We start from the raw sequence: 14,239 nt of genomic DNA on the forward strand, positions 1-14,239 counted from the left end.
CTTGCCAGCAGCATTGCACTAATTGTGCACAAAGTTGTGGGGCAGTAAGCGGCATCTCTTCCTTCTCTAGTCCCAAAGCAGAAGGCACCGTGTAGCAGGGACACGTGCCTAGAGGTGAATTAAATGAGCGCTGTACAGCCAGGGATGAATTTCACTGCGCTCGTCCCTGTGCTCCATCGGGGATGGATAGTTGTTTCCAAGTGTGGCTCCGTGCAGATAATTTTTTAAGGGTCCTTTGCTTGGCAGCAGCCAGGATCTGGCTGGGAGCCGTGGGGTTATTTCCCAGCTTCCCCCACACCCTTACTCTTTTTGTAAACCAAAAAACTGGGAATTTAAAGTCCAGAGGCATGTGTCAAGTGATCAGCAGAGAATAAATCTGGGTCCTTACTTATTTATGACTTACCTGGCATATTTTGAATAATTGATTTATCTAGCATCAGGCACTTGGGAGGGTAACGGAGGAAGATGCTGCAGGGTCAGAGGGATGTGAAGAGGGAAATAAAACCTTGAGAAAGAGGTTTTGAAGAAGGTGTTTGGGAGTGGGGTTGCTTGGATCTCCAGCTGGTTGCTTTGATCTCCAGCTTTGCTTTGGCAGATGCCCTCTGCGTGAAAAGCTGCGGGGGGGACAGCGTGGTGGGGCAAGGGGCTGTCACTGGGTCATGAGCCACCACGGCAGAGCCTAACCCTGCTGGCCTGTCTTCCAGCCCATCACTTCATCGCAGCGACGGCATGCCAGGAGGCGGACTACGGCTGGATGATCCGGCACTACTGCCTGAAGCAGTTCCAGCTCAGCATGGAGGGCATCGGGCAGCGGCTCTGGTGTGACTGGGAGGAGACCGTGGGGTAAGTGAGGTCCCTCTGCTCACCCCTTCCTTGCTGGTGTCCTGGGACCGCCTGCACCCGTCTTTGATTTCGGGGTGTAAGGAGTTCAGCGGTGGGTTTTATTTCATGGAGGGGGAAACAAACGTGCCATTTCACTCTGCTTTGCTGCTGATGTTGCCCTGGCTGTGTCCCTGCTGGGTCCAGCTAAAGGGGCTTCCCCATCCTGGTCACTTGTGGAGGGGCCACAAGGTGGGCTTGGAGGGGAGAGCAGTGGACGTTGTCTACCTGGACTTCAGGGAGGCTTTTGACACCATCACCCATAAGATCCTCACAGACAAGCTGATGAAGCGTGGGCTGGATGAGCAGAGAGTGAGGTGGGTTGAAAAGTGGCTGAACGGCTGGGCCCAGAGGGTGTGATCATTGCACAAAGACTAGCTGGAGGTGTCTCATTCCACGTGGTGGGTTACGAGGTGGGTGAATCTTTTGAATTCCCCAAGAACCTGCGTGCCGGTGGTCTCTGCTCGGCAGAGCCGCAGGGCGGGCCGAGTCACCACAATGACTCAGAGGAACTATTGTGCTGGTGACTTTATTAACGGACCACTTTAGTGAGGGAATGAAGACAATTTGGCAACAATCAACTGAAAACCATCCAGGGAACGAATAAAGGCACTTTGGTGATGAGACTATTTTCCTAATAACTTGTCAATGATCAGCTGATCACAATTCAACTCCTACAAAACTTATACACATGAATATATATATATATATACACGAGAGAGGAAAGAGAAAGAGGAGGAGGGGATAGGAAAAGGGGAAATCACATCCCTTGGATCCCACGTTGTCGCAGAGTAGCCAGCTTGGTCTGTAGGTGGTGGGTTGACAAAGACACACGTGGGGTATTGTCTTTATATAGTCTTTCTTACTCATGTGCAGTAGGTTGTTCCAGAAGGTTCTCATTTTCCCTGGCTTGTACCTGCGCAGTGAGGCAAGCTCTGTCTCTGGGCAACAGGAGGGAGGGTGAAAGAAACAGCCCCACCTCTGCAGAGCTCGCTCCACTTCACCCCCACAGGACATCCCACTGGAGTTGTTTGAGACATGCTCTTTACAAACAGTTTCTTGTTTATGAACAGTTTGTGACAGGAGGCCAGCAACTAGTGGTGTACCCCAGGGGTCAATGCTGGCTCTGGTCCTGCTTAGCCTCTTCATTAATGTGCTGGGTGATGGTGCAGAATGTACCCTCAGCAAGTTCACAGGTGACACCACAAATGGGAGGAGTGGGTGACGCACCAGAGGGTCGTGCTGCTGTCCAGAGGGATCTCAACAAGCTGGAGAAATGGGCCAGTGGGAACCTTAGGAAGGTCAGTAAGGGGATGTGCAAAGTCCTGCACCTGGGGAGGAACAACCCCAGGCACCAGGACATGCTGGGGGCCTTCCAGCTGGAAAGCAGCTCGGCAGAAAAGGCCCTGAGTGTCCTGTTGGACACCAAGTTGAACGTGCAGCCCCACAGTGGCATGTTTCTGGCTTATTAGGAAGAGTGTTTCCAGCAGGCTGGGGGAAATGGTCTTTCCCCTCTACTCAGCACTGGTGAGGCCACCCCTGGAGTGCTGGATCCAGTTCTGGGCTCCCCAGTGCAAGAGAGACGTGGGCCTACTGGAGAGAGTCCAGTGAAGGACCATGAGGCTGAGGAAGGGACTGGAGCATGTCTGCTGTGAAGAAAGGCTGAGAGGGCTGGTGCTGTTCAGCCTGGAGAAGGCTCAGAGGGATAAAGTATTGAAATACCTGCAGGGAGGGTGCAAAGAAGATGGAGCCAGGCTTTTCTCCTGTCTCACTGACAGGACCAGAGGCGATGGTCACAAACTGAAGCACAGGCGGGACCCTCTGAACAACAGGAAACACTTTTTCACTATGAGGGTGACCAAGCACTGACACAGGTTGCCCAGGGAGGTTTTGGAGTCTCCATCCTTGGAGATATTCAAAAACCATCTGGACGTGGTCATGAGCAACCAGCTCTAGGTGGCCCTGCTTGAGCAGGGGCGTTTGGACAAGATGAGGTGGACCTCCAGAGGTCCTCTCCAACCTCAGCCATTCTGTGAGTAAATGGGCTTTCAAGGAGCCCAACCTAAGCAGTGTTTGGAAATCAGGATGGTGTTTTTGCTCAGTTATGTACCTGTGAAGAAACCACATGCCCCAGTGGTGGAGCTTCAACAGAAGATCATGGCTGTCTGCTACATGCTGGGTATCAATGTGTTAATAAGGCAATAAGATTGGGATCCCTGTCACAGCTCCATTACCTCTTCTGGTGACTCACTGCTTGATGGACATATTTTCCACAAGATTTTTCTTTTTTCTCAGCACTCACGTTCTCCAGACTAGTCCAAAATGCCCTAACTCAGCTTGAAAACCCCATAACCCACTGAGATGCCCTCAGACCCTCCCGGAGAAAATCCCAGGCTATCCCACCAGACCTGCTGGCTCGCTCGCTGCTTCCAAAAGTTGCATATTGGTTTTCCTTAGCAACTAGAGGGAGTGGCTGGCATGGTACGGCATGGCAGTCTTCTGCTAAGCCTCCTGTTTGTAATCAGTGTCAGGTAATTAGCGCTGATTGATGACTTCGGAAAAGCGGAGATGCAGTCTGCTTTCCTGGTGGAGCGCTCGGCAGCATCCTTGGGGGGGATAATGAGAGTGATAAGGGACCCTACTTAATGCATCAACATCAAGGAGAGCAAGGATGTTGCATGTGGGGAACATGCCGCTATGTGGCTTTTTTCCTGGCATTTCTTTTTTTTTTTTTATTGCAAACCACCTGAACGGTGCTTTCTTTAGATTAAGCTCTCTCCTATTTATAGTCAGCAGAGCTGAATTTTTCGGTACCGCCATGGTGTAAATCATTCTCCTGGCGAGATCGTTGTGATTGAAGTCACTAAGACCAGTCAGGGATGTCACGTGTTGGCGTGAGGGCCTGAAAAGAGAAGATAAAAACCCACTGTCCACTCTGAGCTGGCTTTCTGCATCATACAGTGTTGTTGTGCCGTGGCCTTTCTCCGGGAAAAATGGAGAGACGGACAAAAATGAGCTCTTGTAACACGAGGGGGTATTGAGGTCAGTTGGAAATGGCGAGCAGATGTTGCTGTATGAGTGTTTTGCACAAAAATTAGAGTTTTTGTAAAATTTTGTTCATGCCCCTTTCCTCTGTGCCAGATTAAGATCTCTATATACGTGTATATGTAAACAGACATATATATACCCCTAGCTTTTGGAAAGGACAGCTTGGGTTTTCCTTCCTCTCTATTGGTGGCAAAATGGATGGGAAGAAAAGAGAGTGGAAAGACGGTGGGAGGTTTTCTGGTTCTGAGAAACCTCATCTGGTCCTCAAAAATGTTCAGGGCTGCTGCTGCCGTTGCTCCAGCCCCTGGCCACCTTAGCGGTCTCCACGGGACCTGTCCCTCTCTGTCAACACCTTTGGAGGCAGCATCCAGATGTGGTCCAGCTGTGGGGAGTGGCAGGAGAAGGGGATAACCACCTCCCTGGTGTCTTCTGTCTGTGCTGGGGGTGAGCTCCCACGCCTGGGGCCATCCCAGCAGAGCTGTCCCCAACCCAGGCTGTCCCCATGCAGGGGCTGTGTGTCCCAGGGGCAGGGCTTTGCTTTTGGGCCTGGTTCAGTGCTATCTGCAAGCTTGATGAGATGCAATCCATCTCCTCCTCCAGACCTTCAGTGAAGCCATAGCACAGGAAGCAGAGGTGTACTAAAAGAGCGTGTTGTTTACCTCCGATGTCCTGTTTTTCTTCTAAATAGCTTCTACTAAACTTGTTATCCTTGAGGCACTTGGAGGAAACGTTGATAAACTTGCAGCGTTTAATTTGATTGCATGAGTCCATTTGCTCCGTGTGAACACAAGGCTTGGGGTTATTTAAGAGGTGACATTCCTGTGGACCTGCTGGGCTCTCAGGACACTGGGAAAATCAGGTAGAAATAGTTCAGCTACTGCTGTAAATAAGCTGCTCTGCAAGGATGTGGGTTTTGGGTGGCCACCTTGCTTGACACCCCTGCTCCCTGGGTGTGCATGGAACTCACCATCCCCTTTTAGGAGAAGAAGTACTGTTAGGAGGTGTCCCAGCAGGAGTGGGCAGGAGGTGGCACAGGCTGGCTGGTCGCCCCTCCATCTTTAGGGGGAAGGACCTGACTTCCACCAGGCGTGAGACGAGGAAGTGGAAATAAAAACACCTGCCTAGAGCCTGTTTCCTCTCCATAACTTCCTCCAAACCAAGGAATTTTGATGCTTGAAACCTGTCTGAAACGAGAAGGAGAAATGTTTGAAGGTTTTGCTTCTGACAGGACCTGTACCATCAGCAGCATCACGTTTGGAGCTGTGATTTCTCGTATGCGGCATTTAGCAGGGAGATGCCCGTTAGGCCCATCATTTACTGCTCAACGGAGAATGGCACGACGGGAACATCTGGATAAATTAATTGTCTCAGCAGAGTTTGTAACTGTGGTTTATTGGTCCTATTTGTAGGCTGCAGATTATCCTCCCACCTTACCCTCAGAGGTTTTAACGGAGCTATTGCATTGCTGGTACTGCTGCGTTCCGATGTAATGGAGGGGCTCTCTGGACCAGGAGTGTTGGCTGAGGTTGGGCTTGGACCATGTGAACAAGCACCAACTCTCTGAGAAGGTTTGTCCAACACTGTTGACCTCTGCTGGCTTTCTCAGCCGTGCTTATTCAGGCAGAGTTGATGTTTTTTGATACGCAAAATGATGTACCAGGGGAGCTTGGGTGAGCTGTTACACACTTCAGGAATGGGAATTCAGGAATGGGATGACAGGTGGTTTTTAATAAAATAGTTAGTTCCAGAGGCTGGCCATGAACGCTGTCCCCTGGGAAGGGAGAAGGACTGCTCTAAGAGGTGTTTTCCCTTGGGTCATCTGGTTTCTTTCCCTCTCTTCTTCCCCAAAGGACGAGTGATTTGGCACAGCCTTGGATGCTCCTGGGCAGCGCGTGCCGGTGCCTGTCGGGTCAGCTGCCCGGGGCTGCTCACCTACCCGGTGGAGCTGGTTTCTCCAGCCCCTCCATGGCGTTGTCCTGTAGATCCCTGGCCTGAGAGCGATTTAGACTGAGCGCCCTGGTGTTTTGTTTTCCAGGGCTTGCGGCTGCCCTGTTATTTAAAAGCCAGACGATTATTTAGCTGGAGCTGCGTCATGGGCTCCTCTGCTTCGTGGTGGTGGCCGAGCTGCTTTGACCGGGACTCAGCTGTGCATGACTAATTATCCCGAAGATCAACTTGGCTATTTTGATTCCAGGTCCAGATTCATCAGCATGGCGATGGAGCCAGGGGATTAGCTGTGGTCTCCCTTGGGGCAGCTATTCTGGGGACATGGAGCACTGCTGGGCAGAGCTGGGGCTGCTGAGGAGTCAGGCTGCCAGCTGCTCACCCACGAATGCAGCAGCAGGAGCTGATGACTTGTAGATATTTTTCCTGCACGGTTTTGGCTCGCCAGCGGGCTGTGGCCAGGGGACAGCTTTGCACCATGTTTTTTGCGTGGCGTTGGTGCACCGGGCAGCAGCGAGCAGGATGGGGCGGGGATGCTCCCTTGTGCTGAGCGGTGCCGCAGCTGCGGGTGTCACTCCAGTGGAGCCAAGCGTCTTCGTCCCAAATATATCCGCCCCGTGGCACGCCTGAAAATGTCCGGGGAATGCTTTCCCCTCGCTGCGGACATCCTGCGGGGAAGGAGCTCACTAGTGGGAGTGTGCAGGTCCGACAGCTGCAGCCAGGTCCAGAAATGAGGGATGATGCTGCCAGTTCCCAGCACGCCTGGTGCCCTGCCCTGCTCCTGCCCCCGCTGCGGAGCTGCTCTCACAGCTGTGAATACACTCACAGTGGGTCTTCAGGTTATTTATCCATTATCTTACAGAAAACAGCTTGATCCATTATCTTACTAACTCATTATCTACTTACTTACCTTCAGGTTGCCAGGTCCCTTCTGGATACCCCTTTAGCATGTCTCCAAGCTTGCCCTGTAACCTTGTAGATGAAGAAATCAAATTTTTCTTTTAATTTACAAAGCAAAAGGAAAGCCTGGTGGTATTTTTTTATTCCTTCTGAAAGCAAGGGATTTGGGGTAGATGACAGGAAAAATCACGATACTTGCAGCAAAAGGGAGAGCTGGCGATCCTGTGAACCCCAACCGGTGTCTGTGGTGTAACACCATCCGCACCCAGGCGCTGGCGAGGAATAAATGGCAGATCAAATTCCAGTCTCAGTTGCAGGGGTAAAAAAACCAGAGGCATTGCTTAGGATTTACAGGGGTGTAAGCATTCGGATCCCGTCAAACCATAAATCAATCCTCAATTGCTTCCCACCAGCAGCCCAGCCCCCATCCCCGTCCTGCCCGCGGGTGTTCATCCCCACATGGTCCCCACGCTGCTCGGCCTCCTCCCGCTGCAGCATCCTGTAAAGCCAAACCGTTTCCATGGCGACGAGAAAACAGTTTTTGTTGTAGTTCACATCAGGTAGGGTAATAAATATTTAGAACTAAGCAAAGCTGTACTTTTCAGGGCAGGCTGCCTGTCTCCTGCCGCCTGTGGTGATGGGATGGCTTGCAAAAATCTGCCCTGCTTTTTGGGTGCTGTCCTCTATCAGCGCAATAATCACCATTGAAAATATTTTTTTTCAGTAATTAAAGCTAGTCTTTTAAGACATTTTTAAGGATTTCAAATTAAAATGCTGATATGTAAGGCAAAACCAAGGGAGAGGAGGGACGGAAGAAGAGAGAGGTGGAGTGGGTGCAGGCTGTTTCTTCTTCCCCTGTCCCCCCATATCTGGCGGTGTTTGGGGACACGCTGACCATCCTGGCGAGCTAAGGACACGCTCCAGCCGTGGGCATCTCTCCTTCCCTCCATCTCAAAGCACAGGCGAGCCCCTGAGAGCTGCCATTCCCAGGGAGCCCTCGCCGGGAAAGATCCCAGAGAAGCCTAAGCCCAGCTGGGAAAAGGGAGCATGACTTGGGAACACTTCTGGAAGTCACCAAGCTCTTCTCGGGGTTATGGAAAGCAGGACTAGCCCAAGTGCTCTGACCAGGATTTTTTCTGCACATACAACTGGACAGTCCTTGCCAGAAGCAAGGAGAGATTTCAAATACCTTCCCATGGGGCAGAGGCGCCCGATGGAAAGGCTTTTGTCACGTCCTCTAATTCCAGATATCATCTTAACTGACTCCTCCGTTGCCAGTCAGGTTTTGCAGCCTGCCTTTGGCTGTTACCAGTGGCACATGGCCCTCGCTTTGGGCTGCACTGGCTTACGAATAGCCCCTGGCAAACAGCGTTAAAGCCACCCGCTCCTTTGGTCACCTCTTGCACCCAGGCAGGTTGGGAAGCTGGGAACAACCATCCTTAGATCCCCTGGCTGCTCTGCAAAGCCGTGGGGACGTGCCACAGTGTAGGTCTGTGGCCCAGTGGCTTGTTTACCTCCTTATTTACCTGAACCAAAGAGCCATCATGGAGCTTGTTGGAAGCCTGGCCGGGGATCTGCCCGGGGGTTACCTGCACCGCGCCCCCCACTTTTAGTAATGGCTGTAAGGCCCCGCTCAGCAGTTTTTAGAGGGCAGACACCCCCTGGTCTGTGGGGCGAGGGAGGAGAGGACACAGGGCATGGGTATTTCTCTGCACACCCCCACCTCAGGTCTGATTCAGAGCTGGTAGCATTCAGGTCTCAGGTTTTCCCAGAAGGTCTTCCTGAAAGCCAAAAGTTTGACTCTACCTTCTCTCCAAAGAGCTTTTTAACTCTGCAACTGAGGATTACACCTCTGTCTGGACACCAGAAATAGCGTGATCATTCCTGCAGCTCTGGGAGCTCGAGCTGGCTTTGCCAGGCTGAGTGTGGCAGGAAGACCTTGGTCTCTAGGGCTGGGCTGCGGGGTTGGAGGCGGGTGGCAAGGGGAGGGCAGAGCAGCCATGCTGGGCAGGAAAATAACCACCCCCCTGAGACGTTGCACCAGCAGCATGGGCTGAATTCCCTGCTGGGACCATGCTGGTGTGGTGCCGACGTAATAATGTGGCTCTGCTTGCGGGAAAGAGAGAACCAGATGCTGCTTTGGAGATGCAATGGGATGAACATTAACTGCGTCTGTGACAGGGAAGCGCGTGCTCAGCCCCGGGCGTCAACACTGCTGCTCTCCAGTGGGAGCTCGATCCCTTCTGACAAGGCATCGTGAGCAGCAGCCTGGGTCTGACCAGTCTGGTTTATCCGTACCCCAGCAAACGGAGCCATCCCTTCGGTATCCCTCTACAGTAGCTGGTGTGCACAGGCAATGAAAAGGTCCTCGGTGCCATGTGTCTTGGTGATCTGCGTGCGAGGACAGAAGGACAGAGTCTTGCAGGAGCTGCTCTCCCAACACCGTGAGATACAGCAGCTCAGGACCCGCGTGGCTGGCGGGGATGGACCTGGCCGGTGGCTGGCAGCTCATGTCTATGGATGGCCAAGGATATTTATGAGACAAAGTCGAAGAAATGAAAGCACTTGGCTACAGTTTAGAGTTTGACTTTGCTTCTAGTTGGCTGGTCATAAAACTACCATGGTCAGGTAGTGCTTTGTGTAAGCAAAGAAAATGATCTCTCAAAGAGCAATCCAGACTTGCTTTCCCTTGGCCAAGAGCTCAGCAGCCCTCGTTGCCACCTCTACACTTCTAGCTGTCGCTGATGATGTTTTCTTTTCCTTCCAGGCCCCTCCTGCTCGCTTCCCGCTGGGCTTTGGGGGGGTGCATAGGCTCAACGGGCAGCTGTGCCCACCCTGATCCTGCCAAGGACATGATCCCACCCAGAGCAGGGTGACTTTAACGAAGACAGGGGACATGAAAATAAAAGGGACAGAGACTTAGGGACTCTGAAGCCACAGCTGCAGACCTCCCTCAAGATGGAGGGAGTTCCTTCCACACCTGGCCAGACGGCCGTAGCCCTACAGCCACCTCCTTGCCCCCGCCACGCTGCTCACGGGGCTGTAGCCTCTCCTGGGGTCCATCCTCTGCCCAGCCGGTGCGCACGGAGCCGTCTGAGCTCTGAAATACAGACGCTGCCGAAGTGCAAAGTGTAATTACAATTTATCCTTCCATTTGCTGACACCATTTTGCTTTGGTTACTTGCACATCTTCACGTATAATGATGGGAGCAGCTATTTATCAGCATAAAAGTGCGGTGTGAGCCGGGGAAGGGCTAAGCCAGCTGCTGTACAGCCCTTCAGTTTTAAAAATAGCTTTTATTCACTGCTGTTAACTCTTTCCCTCTGGTTCCTAAAGCTGCTTCAGCTCCCGAGATCTCCTTAGGATGCTGATGAACGGGAAATGGTAATTTTGCACATTGGGATGCTGAGCAGAAGCTGCTTGTAGTAGCTCCAGGCGCTCCGTTAATTAAATCACCGGACTCGGCAGGGGCTCCCTCCGGCGCTGCCGTGTGCCAATGGGCACAGCAAGGCAACCGCCACCTGCCCCAAAGCCCAGATGATGAGATGCAGAGGCGCTGCGGCGAGTAGCTGCGAAGCTGCTTAGAAAAGATTTCTTCCCTCAGGAGGGTTTTTAATTGAATAGCTGGGGTTTTGGTTAGCTTTGCTTCTCTAGGATTAGATGTAATTAGGATGGGAAAAAAAAAATTTCTATATACGTATTTTTGTATGCATAGCCAATTTTAAAGCAGGTAGGATTCAAAACCCGTAGTAATACCTGTCCTTCCGGAGGATGGCTGGTTGGGGCAGCACAGGGGCTGTCCTCTTCCTGCAGTGCCTCTTGCTCAGGGCTGCTCCTTGTTTTAGAAATATTTGAAAAAATTAAAAAACAGCTCAAAAATGGACTTGCTGGCCATTGAGAGCTGGGCTGGGTTGTGGTCCTGCAGACCTGCAAAGCAGGGTACTGCAGAGAGCTGAACTTCAAAAGCATGTTGTTGGTTCATATGCAACACCCCCCCATTTTTAGGCAATTAAAAGGAGAATTTTATGTAGATTCGATGTACTTATTTCTGTCTCCTTTTGGCCGAACCTGTGCAAGCTAAAGGAGGGTGCCCAGAAGGCTGGCAGCCGGGTGAGCTGCTCTGTGGCTCAGGATGGGTTTCCTGAAGATCTTTGCCTAAAGGTGCCAGAGGGACATGTGGGTCTGAGCAGTGTTTTCTAATAGCACCAGTCTGGCTGTGAAATCCTGCAAAAATTAACAGAAACCAAAGCAAAAAACCCTTGCTTCTAGTTATTTCTGTAAATACTATTTCTGTTTTCGCTTCTGTAAATGAAAACTCCTTGTGCTTTTGGCTGTGGGTGAGCACTTAGAAGTGTGATCAAAGTGGCAAAACCTGATGGGGATTAAAAAAACCCACCCATATATTGCTATACCTATCTACCTACGGACTCCAAAAATACTTGAAAAATTCAAATAACAATCTCAAATACAATCTCAAATACCCACATCTATAATAGAAAGTACATAATATTTTATATTATTCGGGGCGGGGGGAGGTGGCGTGCCCGTGTCCGGGTGCTGGTCCCCGGTGTCCCCCTGGTGCCACCGCAGTGCCCGTGTCTGTGTTGCAGCACCTACGGGGAGCTGACGAACTGCACGGCGCTGATCGCCGAGAGACTCGACTGCTACTGGCCCAACCGACTGGTGGACGAGTTCTTCGTGGCCGTGCACAAGCAGTACTTCAGGAACTGCTCTCCCTCCGGCCGGGCGCTGCACGACCCCCCCAACGGCGTCCTCTGCCCCTTCATCCTGCTGCCAGTCCTCGTCACCCTGCTGATGACCGCGCTGGTGGTGTGGAGGAGCAAACGCAGCGAGGGCATCGTGTAGGGACGCCCTGCCACCGGCACAGGGGAGGGACTGGGGGACCCCACCCCGGGACGTGCCTGGTTTTTTTTGCGAAGACCCTGGCAGAGGAGCATCATGAAGGGTACCAAGCCCCAGAGGCAAAGACAGTAACGCCACCGCTCTTCCCTCACTGGTACCCTCCGCAGCACACCTGTGCCGCTCGCCCGTTGGTTTCCAGATAAATACATGATTTAAGACACATTTGTTTGGCGAGATGGGATGCCAGTGGCCTGTCACGGGCTGCCCTGGCGGCGAGGAGCCCCCTCGGGGTACTGGGGAGCACGGCTCACCCTGGGCATCAGCACCGCCACAGCTCCGCTCAGCCTTTCCCAGCTGCTTCCCTCCCAGCACCCCCCAGCATCATGTGCCAAAAGAAGACAATTTTTAAAGAAAAAACAAACACACCCCACCCCCCCCCAAAAAAAAACCCCAAACAAAAAAGGGGGTGGGAGGGTTGAAATCCTGCCGGCCCCACAGTGTCAGCGCAGCATCGGGAAGTGCCGGCAGGTCTGGGTGCGACCCTGGGCAACGAAACCACCACAGCTTCCTCTTTTTGTCCCTTTTTTTTTTTTTTTCCACACCAGGAAAAGCATCTTCTCCCCTGGCCCCCGGCCCGAGGCCAAGAGTGGGTTTTGCCAAGGAGATGGGGAGCAATGGGTGAACGTCAGCAGCGGGGGCTGGTGGCCTTGGCGGTGCCCCGGGGCTAACAAGGAATGGGAATAAGGTGCTTTTCCTACCTAAATAAATAAATAAATACATAAATAAACCAGGTGCCTGTCTCTGGTGTGAGTCCTCTGTGAAGGCTGCGGTCCGAGTGGATTGAGGGGCTGCCCCGGATGCCCCCCTCGCTGCCCCAAAGGAGCCTCTTTGATCCTGGAGACCCCCCAGTAGTGTTGACCCCCATCCTATGGGCACCCTCCAGGGTGGCACTAGGGGTCCCAGGGGTGGGCAGGTTGGGGGTTGGCACCCTTGGTGGCAGACTGGGCAGCATCAGGACCACTCCAGAGCCCCTTCAGTGCCTTGCTGGCTCAGGAAGGGGTCCCCTGGGGAGACACCGTTCCCCCTGGCCCTCACGTTTCGCAAAAAGCCCCAAAATTGCACATGCTGGGCAGTGGGACACTCAGCCATCCCCCGGGCCCATCCTGGGCTGCCTGGTCCCGACTCCTGTTCCAGGACACCACAGCATTTTTGTTCTTTGCCATTTGATATTTGGGGCTTTTTTTCAGGCGTGGTTGAACAATTAAGAAAAAAAAAAATCAGTATTATTTGATAGGGAGCACCCAGGGCTCCAAGACCATGGTGCCTGCAGCCAGGAAGAGCTGAAGAGGCTTTCTGGAAGATGGTTACTGGCCTAGAATAAAAATAAATTTTTAAGAAATAGGGAAAAAAGCAGCAGGTTGTTGCAAAAGCTGCATGGAAGTTACAAAAGCCAATTCCTGCACAAGCTGACAAGCCTCTGTCCGCTGATGGGCCACAAGGGAAGGTGACACTTCAGGGACCTATAGGAGTTTGCCTTCTGCCGTCGCAGGGGGTTTGTGGGGGTGCAGGATGGAGACGAGCTCCCCGTCAGATTTCTGTAGGAGTATTTTGGCCACGTGCGGTGAACCGTGCCCCCCGTGGCACCCCAGCTTAGTGCTTCGGTGAGACGTGGAAATCGAGGGTGGCTGGAAGAAGTATAGATTAGTTACATCTATACAAATTTATATGCCAAAATACATATAAAAATAAATACATAAAAAAACCCAGCTCCTCATGTTCAGGAAAAAATAATTCAGTTTATTTTCCTGGACTGTGAGCTGATGGGCTCTTCGAGGATGAGGATGTGTAACACTTTTTCCCCCATGTATTCTGGATGGGAAGAAACGGATGCTCAGGCCTTGTACTGTATTTAATAGTATCCAAACTTCAATATTCTGCTCGTCTCTTCTAGGTGAAGGCAAAAACACGGTGAAGGGATTATGCAGCAGGACTGTAGGGGGATGACTGCATCTACAGCTCTGAGCTGACAGAGGCTGGGGTATGCCCCGACACCGCTTTTCCTGGCTCTCTGTAGCAGCACCCTGCATTGGCTCCGCTCTGGGTGCAGCTGCGGTGGCTTCCAGGCAAGCGTGGGGAGCCAGGGATGGGTGACAGCCCAAGAAACAGGGACTTCTACCCTTTTTGCTGAAGGTGATGACAGTACCAGGGTGCCGGTACAGCAAGGAGCACTCATCTTTGTTACAGAGAGATGGTTCAGCACTTTTAGCTCAAAAATAAGAGAATCTTTCTGATTCAGTAAGCAAAAACTGGACGTATTTTCCAACCTTTCTGTTTCTGTGAGTGTTTTAGTCCTTACCTTTCCTGACATTAGTATTTTGGCAGCAAAGATCTCTCACCGCGGTTGCAGGTTTAAAATAATATGCTGATCTGTGTTTCATTTTAAATAGACCCAGTGAAGATGAAGCTCACGATCAGACTCTCCTCCTGCATGCCAATCCCCATGTTTCATTTCCCTCCTTTCCTACACCTCCAGTAACATCCACAGGAGCCTGTGAAGCTGGTAAGGGAAAAGGCACAGGGAAAACTTAGCGAGGCTGCACCGTG

General features: G+C 52.0%; 2 protein-coding genes across 3 annotated transcripts in view; one reads left to right on the plus strand and one right to left on the minus strand.

The window, feature by feature from the left end:
* Positions 1-12,427, plus strand: part of RAMP1 (receptor activity modifying protein 1) — a 31,092-nt gene extending 18,665 nt beyond the window's left edge. For both annotated transcript variants that reach the window (XM_074872552.1, XM_074872551.1), the window contains exons 2-3: positions 705-843; positions 11,383-12,427. In XM_074872552.1, the coding sequence (XP_074728653.1) occupies positions 705-843; positions 11,383-11,638 (395 nt within the window). In that variant the 3' untranslated portion in view covers positions 11,639-12,427. The remainder of the gene's footprint in view (positions 1-704; positions 844-11,382) is intronic.
* A 1,053-nt stretch (positions 12,428-13,480) lies between these two features.
* Positions 13,481-14,239, minus strand: part of UBE2F (ubiquitin conjugating enzyme E2 F (putative)) — an 88,247-nt gene continuing 87,488 nt past the window's right edge. The window contains exon 10 of the mRNA XM_074872558.1: positions 13,481-14,192. Coding sequence (XP_074728659.1) covers positions 14,157-14,192 — 36 coding nt within the window. The 3' untranslated portion in view covers positions 13,481-14,156. The remainder of the gene's footprint in view (positions 14,193-14,239) is intronic.

This window comes from Strix uralensis, chromosome 6 (genome assembly GCF_047716275.1).
Source record: "Strix uralensis isolate ZFMK-TIS-50842 chromosome 6, bStrUra1, whole genome shotgun sequence".
Classification (NCBI taxonomy): Eukaryota; Metazoa; Chordata; class Aves; order Strigiformes; family Strigidae; genus Strix; species Strix uralensis.